Here is a 21,583-nt window from a genome sequence, read left to right as displayed (position 1 = left end):
AAGTATTTGACACCAGAAAAATGCAAGTCCATTTAATTTTATCTGAAAAAACAGACAACCCCCCCATGTATTTTTTTGTCGACTGTGTGAAAACGGTCATCATCTTGAGTTCTCAAATTGATAATGGTCTTCAGCAAAAAGAAAAAAAAAAAAAGTAAGAACATGTACGAATTTTGGAAAAACTTTATCATTTTAATTTTGGTTGGTGAATTCCTCCAATCAGCTGTTCCTGTTAAATTAATCATTTTCCTGACAAGCTAAAAAAATTTCACAGCTTCTATTCTGTTAGTTTTTCCCCAGAGCAAACAAATACACAAAGACACAGATAGCTTTCCTCACTGACTTTACTTAAATGCATGAACTCAAATTTCTCAAAAGTAACATCAGTTTGTGGAAAGAAAATTCAATCAGAATATCTTTTGAGTGTACAAGATATTTTTCTTTATCAAAAAGCACCCTTTGACAATCAAAGGAAAAGAAACTAAAATCTACAAATTATATATATATATAGACATATATACTTTTTACATGAACGGTCATACCATACAAAATATCAATGGATTAAAATGACCAGTGTAAAGTCTACTTTACATACCGACAAAAACCAAAAAAAAAAAAAAACTGTTTAAAACTATTTCAAAATATATGCCGAACAAACAAACAAAAATATAAGATCAGAAATCTAAGTCTTAATCCAAGACATTATTCTGTCATGCCTTTTCTGTTTAAACAGAATATTAAACTTCTTTTGACAATTTTACAAATACTGTCAAGAAACTATGTTACTTATTTATTGTATACAAATCCCAACATCAGAACTAAAAGTATATACAAGGGGAATAAAAACCCAGGAGAAGATCCATCACAGAAAATCTTAGTCTCATATCTCTCCAAGTGCTTTCCAAGTACGCACAAGAGGAAACAAATAAGGAGTAATTCTAATTATCAGTTACAAGTGGAGATTTACTGTTAGATGTAAGGCATGAAGAGGGTTTGAAGACACCTTAACTTCCCTTGAATACCTGTAACTAAAGTATGTGGTATTTAGGAACCATTACTCAGTGGACCCCGCATGAGTTTGTTGATGTTCCTCCAGCAGGTGAGGAAAAGCAAAGGCTTTGTCACATTCTGTGCATTCATACACAACCTCACCAACATGACTTTCTTGGTGCTGTTTAAGAAGAGACCACTGGCTAAATGACTTGTAGCACATGTCACATCGGTACTCTCCAACGTCTTTTTCAGCGTGCTTTCTCATATGCAGAGACAGCTCTTGGGCTGTAGTGAATTTGCATTCGCACTGGGAACATTTGAACTTATTCTCAGCCTGAGTTTCGTTTTGGGCTTTCTGACGATGCCTGCGCTCGTGCTCTTTCAGGTATCGCTTCCTGGCAAATGTTTTTCCACAAAGCTCACATGTGAATGGCTTCTCATTTGGATGTTCTTTATTTTGATGCTCCAAAAGGACATTTTTAGAGGTGAACCGCATTGAGCAGACAAGGCAGTTGTACAAGTCGTCTCCTGTAACATCGACCTCTTCCTCCTCCTCCTCCTCCTCCTCTGCTGCTTGAAAATATGATGGGCTGGATTTTTTAGAGGATGGATTTGAGCATTCTGTTTTTGTTGCCTGCTGTTGCCCGGAACACTTATGCTGGCGGAAAGCAGCTTCTCCCAAAAAGCCCTGCTCACACTCTGTGCATTCATATTCAGCAGCTGAGGTCAGCTTATACTGCTCGTGTTCCTTAAGCTTGCTTCCAGAGGCAAATTTAATTTTTTCAATTGTACCATCAGGATGCGTTGGGAAATGATGAAACAGATCCATGGCACATGGAAAACACTGGCTGCAAACTGGACACTTAAAAACATGTGATGGTTCACCATCTTCATCATCAAGTTCTTGTTTAATTTCTGCTACAGTGCCAATATGGCTCTTAAGATGGGTCAAGAAGAGCTGAGAGGAAGCAAAGCTACTGTTGCATTGATTACAAGAATATATACGATTGGACTGTAACTGTTGATGGGTATTCCTGTGCTTTTTCAGATGAGATGCATGAAGAAAATGTTTATTGCATTCGGTGCAAGAGTATGGTCGCTCTTTAGCTTCCATGCAGCCATGCTCTGAGAGCTCCTCTGGATCTCTGAAGCGCTCGCTACAAACACCACAGCGGTATTTAAGCTCTGAGGTGAATACAAATGAGCTTTCAGAGCGTGAGGCAGGTTGTTCACGTTCTCCCCTTGACACTGAAGGTGAAGGATGGTCACTTGATGTGGAATGGGTTTTCCAGTGTTCAGCTCTGCTACTCTTTGACAGAAACACACGATTGCAAATATCACATGGAAAATTCTCTTCACGGTGGGTCGACATATGCTCTGCTAGCTGCAAAGGTCCATTGAAAAATAGGTGACACTTGGAACAACGATGTGAGCGACTTTTACCATGACTGTGCTTGTGGTTACGCAGGGCAAAGAGAGACATGAACCCTCTGCCACATGTTTGACACTGAAATTCAGACTTGTGCATTCGATGATGCTGCTGCAGCTGAGATGCCTGGAAAAAGCATTTACCGCATTGTTCACATTCATGCGGCTTTTCACCCAGGTGACAGAGCTGGTGATCCTCAAGGCTTTCTGACGTTGGGAAGGTCTTTCCGCACACGTGGCACGGGAAGTATGGTGCGGAGTCTGAGTCACTGTCTTCGCTGCCGTTATTTTCATCCTCCTCGCTGTCACCAGCTGTGCTCACTTGGCTGCTTGAGTGCTGTTCGCTGCTGCTCTTTTCCCTCACAGCAGCCTTGATATCCTTATACTGTTTTGGATGCCAGTTTCTGTAGTGTCTTGCTAGTGATTTTTTTACTGCATACGATTTGCTGCAGAATCGACAACTAAATACATCATCTTCATGATCCTCCCTATAATGGCTGCATAAAGATGGTCTTGTCCAAAACCGCTGATTACACAGTTTGCAAGCATATGGCCTGCTTAGATCGTGACACGTTCTGTGGGCTTCAAGATCAGACCTGGTATAGAACAGCTTGGAGCAGTCGAAGCAAGGGAATTTCTGATCGCCTGTGTGCATCCTCATGTGTTTTTCCAGATTTCCTTGACTAGTGCACACCCGCCCACACTTAGGACATGTATTGCGCTTTTTCTCTTGTTCCTGTCTTCCATGGTCTTCAAGGTGACTGATGAGCACTAAGCCATCTGTGAAGCTCATTTCACATTCTGAACATTGATACTGCACGGCTTTCTTCTCTTTACTTGAGCTGCTTTGCACCTCATTTCCTTCTGAATTTTTTGTTGATTCGTCCATTAAATCATCGTTGCAGAAAAGCCCAGTGCTAGTCATTGTAGAGCCGCCTCCAAACGCAAGAGCAGAGTGATTAAGAGCAAAATCAAAATTTGCTTTTAAAGGTGTCTCCAACTGCTGGTTTGGAATACGTCCATTTCTACACTTCCTGTAGTGGTTTCGGAGGAGACTTTTATTCCAGAAGCCCTTATTGCAGGACTTGCAGTTAAAAGGATGGCCCACTGCATGTGTACGGAGATGACCAGTTAGTCCCGCTTTGTTTGCAAAGAACATATTACATTGTTGGCAAAAAAACTGCTTGGAGGGCTCCATATTAATAGCGGTATTAAGACTTTGTGTTAAATTGTCACTAAGTCTTTCATCACAACTCTCATCCACAGGCTCTTCTTTGATGCCTGACAGAAGCTGCTGTAGGGGGGCAGTTGACACTGGATGAGTCATTGTTTCCAGCTTGTGCGTGCTCAAAAAATGCTCTTGGAGCTGTGAAAAAAGCAGAAATCGGGAGCTGCAGTATGCACAAGAAAAGCCTTTTGGTGGGTCATGAGTGGCTGACTGCTGGCTTTGGAAAACTGGTGATGAGCTTGTTGTTAAACCACAACCTTTCTTGTGATTTTCAAGCTTGCTTGCAGGGAAAAAGCCACCACATAGGTCACAGAGAACTGTACTTGTCTGGTGTTTCTTGGGGCACTTTGGAAAATGACGCTGGACATAATCCTTCCTTATAAATCTCTCACCACAATAATCACATGAATATGGCTTCTCTCCTGTGTGCAGGCGGTTGTGAACACCTAACTGCCAGCTGTTTCCAAAAACACGGGGGCAATAGCTACAAACATACTTGTACTTCGTGTTAAAGCAAGGCTGGATCCTCTTCAGCATTTGGCTTCTGATCCCATCAAGAGATCCTGGCATGTTTTCTGCTGGAGGACAGGTTCCCTGCAGTAAAGCAGCTGCTGTTTCCCTCAAGACCTTTCTGCACCTTCTCATCTTTTTGTGCTTTTTCAGAGATTTTTCATGAGCGAATGAGGAGCCGCAGCGTGTGCACTTGAATAACTTTGTGGCATGGAACATGGTGAAATGTCGGGAAAGTTTAGACTGAGTTGTGTAGCTTCTAGAACAGACCTTACACTCAAACATCTCCTGCTCTTTAGCACTCTCAATGCCAAACTTATTTTGCCAACCTTTGCCAACATCTTCTAAACTGATTTTGGGAATACGGACCTCCAACCTTGTTTTTTTACCTTTGCAGCGAGTCTGATGTACTTTCAGATGATCGTACCTTGAAAAGCAGCTATCACAGGCCTTACAGCGATATGGTTTTACTTCATTGTGTGTCAGAATGTGACGTCTCAGGTACCTTGGTTTCATGAAAGTCTTGGTGCAGAATTTGCACTTGTACTCCGTTTCACCATGTGCATTGGGCTTTGGTTCTGCCTCTATGGCAGAAGGAATGTTGGGAGGTTTCGTTGCAGCAGTGCTTTTGAGTTTTGATAGCGCATCTTTGTTAACACCGTCACAGAAAGCTTCATGCTGCAAACATAATGTCTTTGATCTGTATCTCTGACCACAGTGCATACAGGCATATGGTTGCTCACCAGTATGTGAGACCAGATGTCTCAAGAATAATGACCTGAACCTGAACCTCCGGGTACAGTAGGGGCATTTAAACTGAAGCAGAGTGGTTGCATTGGGCTGTGTAGACATTTTAGGAGTATCCTGGTTTGTTGGTAGACTGCTTTTATTATAGTTGGTGTCATGAGATAAGCCAGTGCTCAGCTCTGTTGTCTCTTCACAGTTCCTCTGATGTTGTTTCATTTTATTAGGTCCATAGTACTGCCCACATCTTGAGCATGGATGCACAGAATTTATCTTGTGGGCATGCTGATGATTTTTCCAACGGTCTTTCTTAGAAAATTTCCGTGGACAATAGGGACACGGATATAGTGTTTTTGTCTTTGTTTCAGACTCGAGAGTTCGGGTTTCAGGAGGGGAACACTTCTGACTGTGAATTTTAAGGCATATGTTACGGTAAAACTGTTTTCCACAATTGGCGCAAGAGAAGGGTTTGTCCCCAGTGTGTTTGATCATATGGCGCAATAAATAGCGGCGATTGTTAAAATTTCGTTTGCAAAATGGACACTGGTTTGAAGAAGACCCTGATATATGGGTGAGACAATGTTTTCTTAGAACTTGGGCATCATCAAATACTTCTTTACATAAGGAACACTGCATTTGCTTTGGTTCATCCTCTTCTTCCACAGATTCCAAGGTTTGCTGAAGATTTGATTCTGTTCCCTCTTCAAGTCTAAGTGCCCTGTTTTCTCTTTTTTTGTGGGTTTTTAGATGTCTGAGGAGATGTGCGGGATGCTGAAACTGCATAGTACAGTCTGGACATTGAAGCGTTCCCCTCCTTAGATGTGAACTTCTGTGCTGGATCAGTTCTCCAATAGTCGGTAGAATCTTTTTGCAGACAGTGCACTGTATCCTCCTCTGGTGAATAATTTTGTGAGCAATCAGATGGGATCGCTTCTTGAATCCCTTTCCACATTCCAGACAGCGGTATGGTCTCTCACCGCGGTGATTGCGTTCATGCTTCTTCAGTGACTGTGAAGAGCTGAAATATTTACCACAGAAGCGACAACTGAGATTGCTCTTTGCTTCAGCTGAGTTCAAGTTTTCCTTTCCATCTTCATTCTGTGTACCATTTAAAGTTTCAGGATTACTCTTGGTGGAGAAAATGGAATTCCGGTACCTGATAATTTTCCCAGTGAGTTTAAACAACTCGTGTTTCTTCATATGTCTGTACTTTCCAGAAGCGTAACAAAAAACTGCAGGACAGAGGTTGCATTTGTATCGTGGCACAGACGTGGAGGTTGTCAAAGCTGATGGTGGTTGTTTTCTCTTCTCCTTTTCCCTCGTTTGCATTTTCTGCTCTTTTTCAACCGTTTGTGTTTTTTGCTTTCTTTCCACTGTTTCTTTCTCAACCGTTGTCCTTTCTTTTGCTTTCTCTTTTGCTAGTTGATTAAGAAATTCTCTGAGGCAGCTTGTTTTAATATGCCTATATCGATTGGATGTCATAGTGAACATAGTGTGGCACAAAGGACATCGATATTTACCAGCAATTTTTTCCTTGCCACCATATATCGCATCTCGAACACAGTCACGCAAATGTCGCGCTCGATTGTAAGAGTACTTAAAAAGCCGTGGGCATAGAGGACATTTATATTTTCCTATTATGTCATTCTCCACTTCTTGAGTTTTCTCCTGCTTTTCATCACTCTCACTGACTGCTGTGGGACTCTGGTTTAACGACACTACTGTACCCTTTCCATGGTGTACTTTATAGAGATGCTTTTTAACCTTTTCTGCAGTAGGGAAGGTTTTACCACATAATCCACATAGATTTGTCTGGGAGATGTCGAAAAGCTTAACAAAACATTTTGGCATATCTATGTTACTTTGCACCCCATCCTTTTGTTTTGGTGTGTCAGTTTGTCTCACAGCCACATCAGGATTTTTAGCTGGGAGGTTGGACTGCTTGCATCTACCAGGTACACGCTTGTGTCTTTTCAGGCTCCCGCCTTGTGCAAAATAAGAGCCACAGTCATTACACCTAAATGGTGTTTTCCCAGTGTGAGTCCGCATGTGCTTGATATAATGCATTACTTTTGAAAATGTCAGTCTGCACCTATTGCACCTATGGTTGCCTTGGCGATTTCCCTTTTTCTGTGGGCTAGGATCTGAAGGACGCTGAGACCCGTCTTTAACGTCACCACACAAATGTTTTCGAGCTTGTTCATTTTTCACCAAATAGAGACTGCAACTTTTGCAAAAGTCAAAATTGTTCACTGTATGGCAACAATGGTAGTGTTCAATTGATTGATCTGTGCTATAAGTTGTGTGTTTGCAATCTGCACAGTAATACGAGTCACTTGTTCCATTTTCTGACTCCAAACTCTTCAATATTACAACAGGTTGCAGCATTTTCCTCATTTCAGCTGCGGATTTTAGTTGCGGAGCTTGTCCTCCTGAATGGTCCATGTTCTTCCCATCAGTTTCAGTAACAAATGCTTCTTTATACTGTGATTCATTAGTGTCACATGAGGAGTCATCTCTGGACAGAGGTTCACCATACAGCATGTCTGGCTGTTCCTCTGTAGAGATGTCCATGTCTTCAAATGAGTCTCTAGCATTTTCAGACCAATCCTCCCCAAGACCCAGAGGTTCTTGGCCAACTGGACTTTCACGTAGTGATTGCTGCTGATCAAGAGAACAGGTTGTCTTTGCGTTCACTTCTGAACTTGCCCAGTCTGAAAAATTTGTGTTGGAACTTGAGGGTTTTGATTGCAAGCAGGATTCTAAACTATTAGGACTTTGCCTGTTGCAGTCACTTGTCACCACATGGCTATTAGATTCATAATCTGTGGAAGAGGTTTCTCTTGCCTTATCAGCGGGACTTATACATTCATTTTCTACACAGCCATGTGTGTCTGTGTTGGAGCTTTCTTTCAGTGGGGAAGAGTCTGGATTAGCAGCAACACTTTGCTTGTTATCGTCACTAGTGTCAATGGAAATACCGTCACCGGTTACAGTGGTGTTGCCACAATTTTGATCTGGAGAAGAGGTTTTGATTTCCATTTTTTTAGAGGGACACGTGTCTGTGCTTAAACAGGATTGTGAAATACTAGGAACAGTTTGCTTGTTCTTGTCAGTATTATTAACAGAAAGACTGTCACTGGTGATGTTGGGACAATTACAATCTACATCTGGAGGGGAGGTTGGACTTTCCTTGCTTCCTTCTAGAAGAGGATGTGTGTCTGTGTTTAAGTACTCTAACTGAAGGGAGGATTCTGGATTAGCAGCAACGCTTCCCTTGTTCTTGTCAACAGCATCAACAAAGGGACTTTTACAGGTTGCACTAGGGCTGCTACAGTCTTGATCTAGAGGGGAGGTAGGGTTTTTCTTCTCAGACTGACTTTTGAATTCCATTTCTACAGAGGTTTGCACATCTGTGTTTAAGCTCTTTTGTTTAAAAGGAGATTCTGAATGGCTGAGATTCTTGTTGCTAGTATCAACAGTGACACTGGATCCACTACAGTCTTGATCTGGAGAGGAGACTGAGGTTGTTTCTAGCGAAGTTTTAAATGTCCTTTCTTGACAAGAATGTGTATCTGTGTTTAAGCTCTCTGGCTCCAAACAGGATTCTGAATGATGATCAACACCTTGCCTGTCCTTGTCAGTGATGTCAATAGAAAGACTGTCTCTGGTGATATTGAGATCACTATGATCTTGATCTGGAAGAGAGGTTGGGTTTTTCTTTTCCGATTGACTAGTGTCTTCCATTTCTAGAGAGGGATGTGTATCCGTACCAGGCGTCTGCAGTTGCAAGGAGGAATCTGGATGAGTGGCAACACTGTCTTTGTTCAAGTCATTAGTATTTGTAGAAAGACCTTCATTACTGGCAGAGAGATGACTGCAATTTGAATCTGAAGAAAAAGTCATATTTGTCTTCTCTGCTGCACTTGAAAGTTCTGTGTCTACATGGGCATTTGCACCTTGGCTCAAGCTGTTCAACTTTAAACAGGATCCTACATGAACGCCTGCACCTTGCTTGTTCTCATCTTTAGTGTCCATACATAAATAGTCTTTAGTGTCAGTTCGGCCACTACATTCTGGATCAGGAGAAATCTCAACGTTTGACTTTTCTCCTGCAATTGCTTGTACTTCATCTACATTGAGATGTATGTTGTTGCTGCAGCTTTTAAGCATCAAACTTGGTTCTGAAAGCCCTGAAATACTGACATCGCTCAACAGATCTTCACTGTGCTCATCAAGGTTTCTAAAAACTTCACCAGCCACACTTTCATCAGACTTTTGTGTAGATAATAAGTTAGATTTAACATCATGACTGGTCCTTGTGCATTTCCACAGTTGTTGTGTAGAAGCATTAGAATTGGATGCCTTGGAGGATTTAATGGCATCTGTCTGAATTTCTTTCTTCTGGCAGTCAGAATCCTTATTTTCAAGTTGACCTCTGTTGGATTTGGGAATTTGGGATTTATGTTCATCTGAAATCTTGTTTTCAAGTAAATCTGATTCTCTCGTTTCCCCTTCAAAGACCTCATCATTGTTTTGCACATCTTGACCCATATTTCCATTTTGACCATCTGCTGAGTTTGGATGATTAAGTCCTGCCTTTTCTTGGTTCAACAGTTCTTTCATGTCCTTTTGTGAGCCATTTTCATTTATGGGAACTTGATCATATTTTAACGTACTTATGATATTTGGAGAAGCTGAAGTAATTTGCTTTTCCTCACTGTCATCTGGATACTCATCTATTCCATGACCAAAGTTTTCATGACCACTTATCAAGAGGTCTGAATGAGTATGTGCAAGATCTCCCTCCACATCTTTCCTTTGTTTTTCATCTTGGAAACCACCGTATTCACTTATTTCAAGCTCAGTTTTGCTCTTGGTAGTTGTCTTCATGTAGGAGGTAGTAGAGGACTGATGATGTCCTGTGTATGATGTAACTGTTTTCTCTAATTTTTCCAAACTGTCCTCTGGAGACTGAACTATGTTTTGTCGTGCCTTCAAATTTGACGATAAAAGTACATCAGTCTCCGACATATCTGAACACAAACTCTCAGTCGGAAAAGTCATATTATCCGTATGAGTAAAAAACCATGATGATGAGCCTTGTTTTTCGGAACCATCAGTTTTAGGATTTGAATAGGACTTACTTGCCATGAATTTACAAGGTGGTCTTGTTTCACCAGCGTCTGCATCAGAGCAGCTACTGACATCTGAGTAGTTCTCAAGAAATGATGTACTTGGCATTTCATAATCTTCCTTAAGTCCTTGAAAGTCTGTTCCAAAAGATGATGGAAAAGAGTCAGATGTTTGCAATCCGTCTGCAGCAAAATCCGGGATATTACCATTTTCACATCGTTGCAAGTAATCCTTTCCCATTTGTTCTCCATCAGCTTGCCATTGTGTTTCACCACAGTATCTTTGATAAACATAATCTGACCTGGAATTCACAACACTGGGGTCTGAGCAATAGTTTGTGTTAAAGTCAGAGTTAAAGACAGGGGCTTCATGTGAAGCACCAGCGCTGGCAAAGCCATGATGTCCAGTGAAGTCCTCAATATGATGGGAAAGGCACCCATCTGACTCAGATGTCCTTCTCAAAGTCCCTGGATCTGATGGTAGAGGTGGGGGATTATGGAAATATGAATCCCACCCATGCGCCATCCTCAATACGGAGTAGTAACTAAGGCTTACTGTAGCCTGAAAACACAGATAAACAAAGAATGAATAAATACAAATTAAAACCAAAACCATCCACAGAAAAATAAAAAAATAAAAAATAAAATCTCACCTTATTTTAAACATCTATGGACTGTCCAGAGAAATGTGAATTACATCTGATTGGAAACCTGTGTAAAAATTAAAATGAATATTTTTATTGCTCTGAACATTTTACAAGCTACAGAAAACATCAGAAAAAACACATCACACCTCTTTCACACTGCTGTTGTTAGTATAAATTAAAGTTTCAATGATCAAATTGGTATTGCCACCACTCTACAGTCAAAAATTATATGAAAAAATATTTTATAACTGTTTTCTCTGCAACTACAATCTCTTATTTTGGAAGTATTCACATCCGCTATGGCACTCCAAATAATATCTGAGAAAGGCCTGTGTCTACAACTTGATGAGTCCGCATTTACAAGGCTAATGAAACTGACACCATGGAAGCCACCAAGTTGAGAACCTCTTCAGTAGGCTTTCTGGCCATACCTAATATCTAAGTCAGTTGATTCTTGGTCAGGGGGGTGCCCAAATCCCAGTATTGTAATGGAGCTTCAGGTGTCATAATAGATGACCAAATAGGCAGCACTTACAGCAGAGGTGGCCAACTCCAGGCCTTGAGGGCCGGTGTCCTGCAGGTTTTAGATATCACCCTGGGTCAACACCCCTGAATCACATAATTAGTTTGTTACCAAGCCTCTGAAGAACTTCAGGACATGTTGAGGAGGTCATTTAGCCATTTGAATCAGCTGTGTTGGATCATCTAAAACCTACAGGACACTGGCCCTTGAGGCCTGGAGTTGCCCACCCCTGCCTTACAGACTTTTATGGTAGAGCAGCTAGATCTGAGCAACTATGAGACCCATACGGCATTTTAAAGAAAAAAGTCTTTGGTTTAATAAGAAATAAAACTCCACTCTTTGCACAGAACTCCAAACAATATGTTTGGCACAGTAGCAGGCACAGATCATCGACCTACTAATTTGATTCCAGCTTCGCTGTTGCTGCTGGAGAAGTGGGCGGCTGCCCGAGCTGTCATTGCCCTGTTGCTGCACCTGTGGCTGGGGGTGCCGACGGTCCAGGCCGATTCCCTCTCTCAGTCACACGGGGTGGGCTTAGGTTTGGCCAGGTGGCTCCCTGGCCTCAGTTGGCCAATCGGGGTATGTGGCATGGCCTGCGGTGCCAATGACTTGCTGAGCAGTAGCCAAAACTGAAGAATTGGGATGCAAACCAGGAACAGAGAACATCTGCCTTCAAATTATAACTGATGCTTTACTGAAAGTAAAAGGTCCAACTTTTACAGTTTCTGTTTCAGGTTTGTGTTCCACTGTCCATAATTTCACCACTTCTCACAGTTCTATATACTTCTCTCTAATCAATTTCACATCAATCTCCTCCAATTCATCTTGTCTGGTTCTGGGGAACAGCTGGTTTATTCTCCTGCCTTCTATCTCTCTGATGTACCACATTCTTCATTGCACCTTTCTGCAGCCCTGATAGTTAGCTAACCTCCTTTCGTGCTACCTTGACTTTGGCCTCTAGTCTCCTAGGGTACTGCTCGTGTGGCTTTTCAACTTGTAGCCAAGCATCTCACTGATCACTGCTGCCGTAGTGTTAGCTGGTTAGTCTCGGTAATGATACCGTACTTTGGTACCATAGGTACTGTCCAATAGTGCTGCATTCACATCATCTAGTAGATCTTCTGAGGGTAATTCACATAATCTTTCAGTCCAGCTTTGTCCACCCACTGGTAGGACTTCTGGATGTCAGCCACTTCCTCTATCTGCTGGTAGCACGTACCGTGCAGGGGCCTATCCTTCCACGATGGTTCCTCCTCTTAGTCTTGAGCATGCGGTGGGTTGGGGGCATCTTCCTGATGTATTCGTGGGCGTTTGTTGTCTAACACTGGACTGTGGTACTGACACTCACCAGTCCCCGGCCTCCTTCCTTACGCTTAGCATACAGCCTAAGGGTGCTGGACTTTGTGTGAAACCCTCCAGCTTGATGTCAGTGGCTTCTATTTCCTCCTTTGGCCATCTTATTATTCCAGCAATGTAACTGATCACAGGCAGGGTGTAGGCGTTAGCCCGGATCTGTTCTTACCATTCAGCTTACTCCTCAGGACTTGCCTGACCCTCTGCAGGTACTTCGTGGTTGCAGCTTTGCTAGCGGCCTCTTCGTGGTTTCATTTGCCTGTGGGATCCCAAGGTACTGACCTCAATAAATTATGACCAACTTGTAAAAGAAGTCACAGAAGCACTAAATCGATGGTCAAATCTGCCTATATAGGTAGATAGATATACTAGATATACTAAAAAATGACAAAGTTTTTTTTATATTATTTCCAAACACCTCTGCTGCCAACTCTATTCTCTGACAGTTTAAACAAACTATTTAACCAATTTATTTGAAGTAATAGGAGGGCAAGGCTCTGTCTAAAGCTACTTTACTTGACCTATGAAATAGGACGACTCCAACTCCCCAGTCTCAGATGGTATTACATGACTGCCCAACTAACATCAGCTTCCACCGTTAACAAAAATAGAGGTGGTATGCGTTGGGAATATAAAAGGGAAAGGCTTTCTCTCTATGCATTATAACTTATTGACGCTTTCGTCCTCAGACTCAGCAGCGGATAAGTTAGATGCATGGAGAAGGGATATCCAAGAAAACAAATGTTTTTAAACATTGTTTTGTTTTGTTTAAAAACACAAAAACAAACAATAAAAACATGCTTTAAACTTGTGCAATTTAAAGCACTCATACGTACAGTATAACACCCGTCAGGCTCTATCATATGTCCAATCACATTCCAGACATTTGTACCAAACGTTTAGTTGAAGGAGGAACTTTTTTTCTGCTCTTGCTCTTGACGAAGGCCAGATGGTGACGAAGGCCTCTCCTCCCTGCTTAGCCTCATGTCCTTGTCTAGTCTCGTGTTTTTTGTATTACTTTTCCCTGGAACACTCTCACAGTCTGTTCTCTAAAACCTAAAAGAGGAATTATGGGTTTGATCAACTGGTCCCTGAATGCAATTGACACCCTTTTCTTAACAAGAAGTCTGGGCTCAGGTGAGCCTGAGTGCAGAAGATATCGACCTATTAGGAACCATGATAACAGGGTTCTTGCTGATCGGAGCTGGCTTGGCCCTGACTTATCGAAGAATTAAGAAAGCGGAACCAGCTGTTCAAACCCCCACAAGGCTGCCCGCTGGGATTGAAACGATGGGACGACGCATGAGTTTCTCAAAATGGGCTCATTGAGTGCAGCACGGATAAGATCTTGGAGAAGCTCGCGGCTCTCCAACGGGAGATTGAGAGACCAGTGTCAGACTGTTAGAAGAGCTTTGAAAATCATATGAGTTGTTCGCACTAAAGTAAAAACCACCATCACTTCATGCGGATACCCCTTCGGCGCCAGCTGCGGTCTCAAGGCTGAAGCTGAACAAAAACACCCTGATAATGACTGTGTTTAGACTGTTCTTCCCATTCTATTCAAGGCCACCTGGGTTGGCTGGAAGACTGTTTACTTAGCCTGGCAGGGCGAAGGACACTGTCTCAGCTGAACTCTGGACACATACACACACGCACACAGACATTTATACACATGCAGATGTACACTCATCCCCCCTCCCCCTCCAAACACCTTCGACGCTTATTCCCTTCCGATGCTGACGGTGGATCGAGGACCAGCACATAGGCTCCAGGCCCAGATGTACTGTCTACATTGGCCGTCTCTCACCCTTTACCCACCCCTGTTGCTTGTCATGTGGTTCTTTGGTGTATTAAGAGTTTTTTCATGTGCTATATGTAGAGGTGTTTTTTTTCTGTTCTCAAACGGATCTCCCTATTGGAGCTCAGTCTGGGGGGAGTTATTTTTTTCTCCTTATCTTTCCTCATGTGGTGCATTTTCCATTGTTATACCTCTCTGACCTATCTTCCTCATGTGATGTTTTTGTGTAATGTGTGTATGGTCGGAGGGTAAGATTACGCCGCCATTGCGTGCAATAGGTCAGCAGCCTTAACATGAAATTTCCCACTTGTGGGACTAATAAAGGTATATCTTATCTTATCTTATCTCTTCACCATTGTCTATGGCAGGGGTCAGCAACCTTTAAGACCCAAAGAGCCATTTGGAGCCGGTTTCCACGCAAAAGAAAACACTGGGAGCCGCAAATACTTTTTGACATCTAAAATGAAGATAACACTGTATATATTGTTTTTTACCTTTATGCTTTGTGTGAACTAAAGTGTGTTGCTTATGAAATCCATGAAGTGCTACAGAGAAAATTACATTTTATTCATGTAATTAACACATTTTGAACTCTTAAAGAAATATAACAAAAGGAAAGACACCCAGCACCTGAGCGGCACCCGCAATCGTGGCTCGCCGTTTAACGTCTGTGCTCTCTCTGCTGTTGTTGGTATATGTCGGGCTGTGAGCTGAAAAGCTACAGCCGGCTGTGTGCGTACAGCAACCGTGTGTGAAAAGTGGTCAATAAAGAGATGCTGAAAAGCATGTTCATGCAAACATCGTCGGGTCTGCCGTGGTATGTTTACAACGGGACTTCTGCTCCTGAATCTCTGCACACAGCGTCTGCAAATCGGGGCTGTACGAAGTCACTTTCATCTTCACGCAGGACTGTAAGCTGTCATCTGTGAGGCGTGAGCGGTGTTTGTTTTTAACATAGTTCACGGAGGAGAACAGCTGCCGACATAATGTGGATCCGAAGATCCATAACTGGCCTACCTGGGGTTGAAAGTCTCTATAAATGCACGGCGTTTCAGCGGGTACACCGGCTTCCGCGAGCGTGACGCTTATTTTGAGCGATGAAAAAATAACAAAATATAATTTTATTTTTATATTTCAATGTCACAATAATCTTCCAATTTAGAAGTACATAATAAAAAAAACCTAACATAAATAAAATACACTTTAGCTAAATACTTCAAATTTATTTTCCCAAACCACGTGGAGCCGCACTATAAGGACTAAAGAGCCGCAGGTTGCCGACCCCTGGTCTATGGGAATGTTCTGAAGTTCATGAATTGTAGAAAGATGTTGCCAAGTGTTTGTCTGAAATGTTTAATGTAAAAATCCCCTTAATGGTTAAACTCTGGGTACTTGGTAACAACTAAAAAAAAGCTGACTAAATTACTGGACTATGGACTACTTCAAGCCAGAAGTAGCCTGGCTACTGACTACTTCAGCCCATGTTGGAGGAGTATGGATGCACACTCCATGGGACTCTAGAAGTAGGAAACTGCAGAATCTGTAGGCCTGGAAAGACGAACATACATTGCCAAGGGCAAACGACGGGACTTTGTGAATATCCATTTTTTAAATAATAGTTTGACTACTATTGTTCCAGATAAACACATCCAGACCCTTTTCAGTGCTGCTGCTATTTGTAGATTGCTCTATGGAAATCTTGTTCTGTCCCTATCCCTGTGTGAATGGTGGACAACTTCCCAGTGCACATCCCACTGAATGTTGAAAAAAAATATGACTGGCTGGACTCCTCAACTCATGTGCTGCTTATTAGCTTGGAATATGATGAGTCTTCAATTGTAAAACTGCTGGGTCACAGCCAGTAACCATCTATTGTCATCTGTCTTGATGATACATTCAAAACTCAGGTCAGTTTAAAACAGAAGTTCTTTTCTTTGGGAAAATGTTGGATCTTTGTTAATAACGCAGGGGCAAGTGGCCAGAATGGACCTTCAACTGAGCAAACAATAGGGGATCTGTGCTGGAAGAGATCCAGAGGTGCACACGATTATCTTGTAAGCAAATACTTAAAATTCAAAAACATCACATACGGTTTTTGATTTTTTATTGGGCTAGTTTGTGGAACGTATTCCACTTGAGCTAATTTAGGTTACCTGATGTACTTCGGTTTTGTTTACTTACCTATACACCAGTCCTGAACTCAAGACATAGATGTGCCATTTTAAAACAAAAAGAAAGAACACACTCAAAAGCTTAACACTAAAATTCTTCTTTACCTGGTGGTAAAATGTCTGCTGCCATCCAAATCTTCAAGATGTTTTTTCAGTTTTCTGTAAAAGAACAAAAATAAATAAAATACAATAACATCATTATTATTGTCATCATCATCACTTGAGTACTAACAGTAGCTTTGGCACCGTGTACAAATTAGATCATGCAACAGAAGAATCATCCCAAACACAGTAGCAAATCTAGAACGCAACGTTTGAAAAAGAAAACAATCCATGTGTTGCATTGGCCTAGTTAAAGTCCAGACCTTGACCAGACCTTAAGACAGCAGTGAACAAACAAATGCCCGCAAACCTCAGTGAACTGAAGAAACAAAGAAGAACAGACCAAAATTCCTTCACAACAATTTAAGAGACTGACGAAGTGGTATAGAAAACTTGAGTGTACTTAGTTTTTCCTCCCACACATTGTTACTGCATTTTTAGTTTAGTTTTTGTTGGATAAGTAGCTGTGATCTAGCCATTGCTCTCAGCGTGAGCACTTCCCTCTCACTCAGTCACAGCAGTGACTGCCAGGGTTCAGTGCTCCTCACTGGGGACATGGCTGCTTTCTGTCTTTACTTATGAGTGTGGCACTTGACAAATTATGTTGTGCTTATAAGAATCAGGATCTTTAAAAAGCAACGGCTTTATTTAAACACAAAAATCTAATCACACACTGGTGACGGCAAGCTACATTGTAGCCACAGCTGCCGGACACTGGCGCCACCGGGCCCTCTGACCACCACCAGTAGACAAACATGGGGTTAGTATCTTGCCCAAGGATATTTAGCATGCAGCTAGGAGGTAGCCTGGGATCGAACCACCGACCTTCTGAACAGTGGCTGACCTGCTCTGCCTACCCCACAATGCAAAGACTTTTCAATTACAATGTAGGCCCATCCCAATGAACCGCTTACTTTTTCATAGTTTTCACTCAAATCGGAACTGTATTTTTCAGTATAAGAACATCATATTTAGTAAGATGTGACACTAACCATTGAAACCATCACCTTATCAGGACAGTATTCACTGATCAAAATCAGATGAGCAGCTTTAGACCCATGCCATGCTTCTGTTTTTGTTTGTTTTTTTTAAATATAGGAATTATGGTTCAATACCCTCCCAACCCCCCCAAAAGGGGAAATAATAACAGAATTAGATTTATTTACATCACTGTATCTTCTATCTAATTTGCAAGGCCAAAGCACTGTAAGCTTTAACAGAGCAGCATGTTCTTGCAAACCAAGCCAGCTGTGACAGTCCATGCAAGTCAATGCTTGTCAAGCTGGCAATAGTGCTGGTTTGTGCAGTTCCAGTTTACCCTACAGCTACAGGATTTTACCCTTTACTTCTACTTAAGGAAGCAGTATTTTAATGTCAAGTCAATAATACATATTATTTCCCTTGTTAATTTTTGTGCTTTTCCTTAGAAGTAATTTTTAAATTGGCGTTTTATTTTACTAGTTTATACTATTGGCTTATTATTCTGGAAGAGCCATGTGTCAGAAAGATCATGGTAAAACCTTGAGGCCTCGGAGATGTGAGTCATGGGCAGCAAATGAATCTTTTCAAGTGGCACAGATCTGGATTGCAAAATGAAACTCCAAAAATATTGTATTGGTAAAGATACATTGTTTCCATGTCCAGGAGACCACGTTCAGTTGGCCTTCATGAAGTTTGCTGCTTTGCTTCAAGCTACAAGCTACCTCAACCACACGCCGTTTTAACATGTGTGTAACACAAGCCAAAAATAAATGTAGGTTCCCATTAACAAAACACCTGAAGAAAAAAGGATCGTGCTACCCTTCTTACTCATTTCAAACATAAATCACTTGGCTTTGTAAAGATCATCTTTTGTGCTGATTATAATTTAGCACTTCTTTTCTAGTCTACCACTGCTAAGGTATAGTGCTTACTGGGTCAGTTTAAAACTCCAAAACCAATACACCTTCTTGTCTGCTGTACAAGATGCGGTTGGCATTTAAAGGGTTAACAAGTAGCAACCATTTTGTGTCCAAGACTTGCTACAAAATGGCACCCTCTTTCCTTCTGCTTGTCTATTACACAAACGCCTTTTGCTTGTGAAGGCACACAGGGAGCAGTTCCAAAGGGGACAAAGGAAAAAAATTCTGGAATAGGAGCAGGCAAAATCGTTAAAAGGCTGAAAAGAAGCCCATGGATCAGTCTGACACTGAGATGAGGTTGCTTTACTCAACTGCACATAAAATCCCAGACATCCAACTGTTTCAATCTGTACTCTTAATGTCAGACTTTGCTCCATGCTACTCCAAAGGTCCTCTGCTAAACTGTAAACTGATCCCACCTGACTCTGTAGAAATGCCACACTCACACTGCAGCTCTTGCCTGTCAGTACACTTGTATCTCCAAGGTCATAGGCTTAAATCCTGAGATTCATTGTAAAACGCTTCCTTGGATAACAGCTAAATGACTTCTCTGCTGGCTGCACTAGTCTCTGTAAGGTCAAATGCTTGATACTGGTGTATGTCTGAAAATAACTGGTCCATAGGAATTTTCTGTAATATCCAAAAAAACAAACAAACAAAAAAAAAAACAACCCTCTTTCCATACTTTACCTCTAAAAAGGAGACATTCAGACTGTTTTAGTGTTCGTTTGTGGTGCTGTGGGAAGTGGGAAGTACCACGGGACCTTGGGAGGAAAGTCTTAGTCCTATTTGTTATCTCACTGCTACACATCTGACCAAATGCTGTGTAAAATTGGTATTGTTGTTGTGAGGCTCAGCACTTAATTAGTACTTTTAAAAGTCCAAACAGACTCACCACGTGTTTCAACTTTAGTCAACAAGTTCTGTCTAGAAAAAATTAAAATCAATATGTTGTTCAGTGACCTTTTGAAAGGCTATTTAATGCTTGCTTGCTGCTGCTCTAATCTGTCAGGAATCTATCACCTGTGCCAGACTAAGGTGTCATCTTACTTAAACTAAAGCCCCTTTTGCCCCATTAGTACCTACTCTGATTGTTCAACAACTACAACAAAGGTGGACACTGAGGCAAGAATACACCTGCTGCTCAGTCTGTGGCTGTGTTCAGACTTCCCTCGTTGCCAGGATTCAAAATTGGTGGGGGGTTTTTTTCTTCCCCCCCCCCAATCTTTACCAGTCGTCATCCCAAGTCTTTCTTTACAACTCTAGATTCTATAATCTCCTCTTATATTTGGAAGGGTAAACGACCTCGAGTAGCTAAGGTGCAACTACAGAAACCTAAGATTGAAGAGGATCTGGCACTCCCCAACTTCCGCTTATACTATTAAGTTTATTTTGAAAAGTCTCAACAGGAGCTTGAGCTTTATTGTGAAAGGTTTATGTGGAAGATAAACAAGCGGACACGCGATGGTTTTACCGTCGTTGTTGCTAACGACAATGCATAAAAGCAGGCACTTGTCCATCCGTAGTGTGGTTATATTAAATATAAGAGAAAGAGAGAACTTTAAGAAATGAATATAGCCACTACAGTGACCATCAAAACGATGAAAAAAATATTGCCGTAAACAGTTTATTTTGTGACACCATGAAACAAACGATAGCGTAAAATGAAACGATAGATGTTTTTATATCGTCATCCGATATATCGTTATATCGAACAGCCCTAACCCTTGCTGTAACAGATGCAGGTCCATCCATCCATCTTCATCCGCTTTATCCGGGGCCGGGTCGCGGGGGCAGCAGCCTAAGCAAAGAGGCCCAGACCTCCCTCTCCCCAGCCACCTCCTCCAGCTTATCCGGGGGAATACCAAGGCATTCCCAGGCCAGCCGAGAGATATAATCTCTCCAGCGTGTCCTGGGTCTGCCCCGGGGCCTCCTCCCGGTGGGACATGCCTGGAACACCTCACCCAGGAGGCGCACAGGGGGCATCCTTGTCAGATGCCCGAACCACCTCAGCTGGCTCCTTTCGATGTGGAGCAGCAGCTGCTCTACTCTGAGCCCCTCCCGGATGGCCAAACTTCTCACCCTATCTCTAAGGGAGAGGCCAGCCACCCTTCGGAGGAAGCTCATTTCTGCCGCTTGTATCCGCGATCTCGTTCTTTCGGTCACTACCCACAGCTCGTGGCCATAGGTGAGGGTAGGGACGTAGATCGACCAGTAAATTGAGAGCTTCGCTTTTACACTCAGCTCCCTCTTCACCACGACGGACCGGTGCAGCGTCAGATGCAGGTCTGATAATGCTAATCTAACCCACATGTTTTGGACCTGCCCTGCCCTGGCAAATTTTTGGGAGGAGATTTTCTGCACTTTGCACAAGGCTTGAAACTAGCTCTCAACCCCCTAACTTGCTCTCTTTGGTACAACAAGAGAGGATGATAAGTATATTTCCAGAGCAAAGCGTAGGGTGCCGTCTTTTGGTTCCCTCCTGGCTAGGCCATTTTGATGAAGTGGAAGGCTGCTGCCCCGCCCTCCCATGTTCAGTGGCTTGCTGATCTCTTCCCTCTTCTTTTTTTTTCTGTGTAAACTGTATCCACAATTACTCAATAAAAATATTTTGAATTTAAAAAAAAATAAAAAAATAAAAAATGGGTGGTTTTGATTTTAGTAAACGAGAGACTCTCATGACGCCACTGACCAGGCAATCAGTGGCACGTAGTCTGACAACGTCACATTTTAGTACCTGCTCAGATCACTTGGGATCCCGGCTGAGAAGGTACTACAAAGAGTACCTGGTACCAGGTACTATGACCTAATGGAAAACCCTGAATACCGTGATGAATCATGCTGAGTTGTTCCAAGTAGGTACTAATGAAAAAGGGCTTAATAGCTTGATTCTACTACTACCACCTACCCGGGTCGGCTCAGTACAGTTCGTCACGGTTTTCCCTTAGATGGTAGTACATGGTTCCAGACTCCATTTTTAGAACCTACTTGGTTGGTGTTCCAAGCATTCCGAGTCCGGAATTGTGACATCAACAAACTGCACAAAAAAA

At 42.2% G+C, this 21,583-nt stretch overlaps 1 protein-coding gene across 2 annotated transcripts in view; it reads right to left on the bottom strand.

The window, feature by feature from the left end:
* Window positions 1–326: 326 nt before the first annotated feature.
* znf1035 (zinc finger protein 1035) overlaps window positions 327–21,583 on the bottom strand; it is a 29,830-nt gene continuing 8,573 nt past the window's right edge. The window contains exons 2-5 of one of the 2 annotated variants that reach the window (XM_085473041.1): window positions 16,636–16,689; window positions 12,731–12,820; window positions 10,692–10,749; window positions 327–10,600 (exon numbers count right to left, since the gene is read on the bottom strand). In XM_085473041.1, the coding sequence (XP_085329167.1) occupies window positions 1,055–10,564 (9,510 nt within the window). In that variant the 5' untranslated portion in view covers window positions 10,565–10,600; window positions 10,692–10,749; window positions 12,731–12,820; window positions 16,636–16,689 and the 3' untranslated portion in view covers window positions 327–1,054. The remainder of the gene's footprint in view (window positions 10,601–10,691; window positions 10,750–12,730; window positions 12,821–16,635; window positions 16,690–21,583) is intronic. The other variant, XM_085473040.1, reaches the window with a different exon arrangement.

This window comes from Copadichromis virginalis, linkage group LG11 (assembly GCF_057382275.1).
Source record: "Copadichromis virginalis isolate Kocher_CV1m ecotype Utaka linkage group LG11, C_Virginalis_male_GT1.1, whole genome shotgun sequence".
NCBI classification, from domain to species: domain Eukaryota; kingdom Metazoa; phylum Chordata; class Actinopteri; order Cichliformes; family Cichlidae; genus Copadichromis; species Copadichromis virginalis.
The sequence above is the reverse complement of the archived record's forward strand: the minus strand, read 5'-3'. Positions and strand labels throughout refer to the sequence as shown.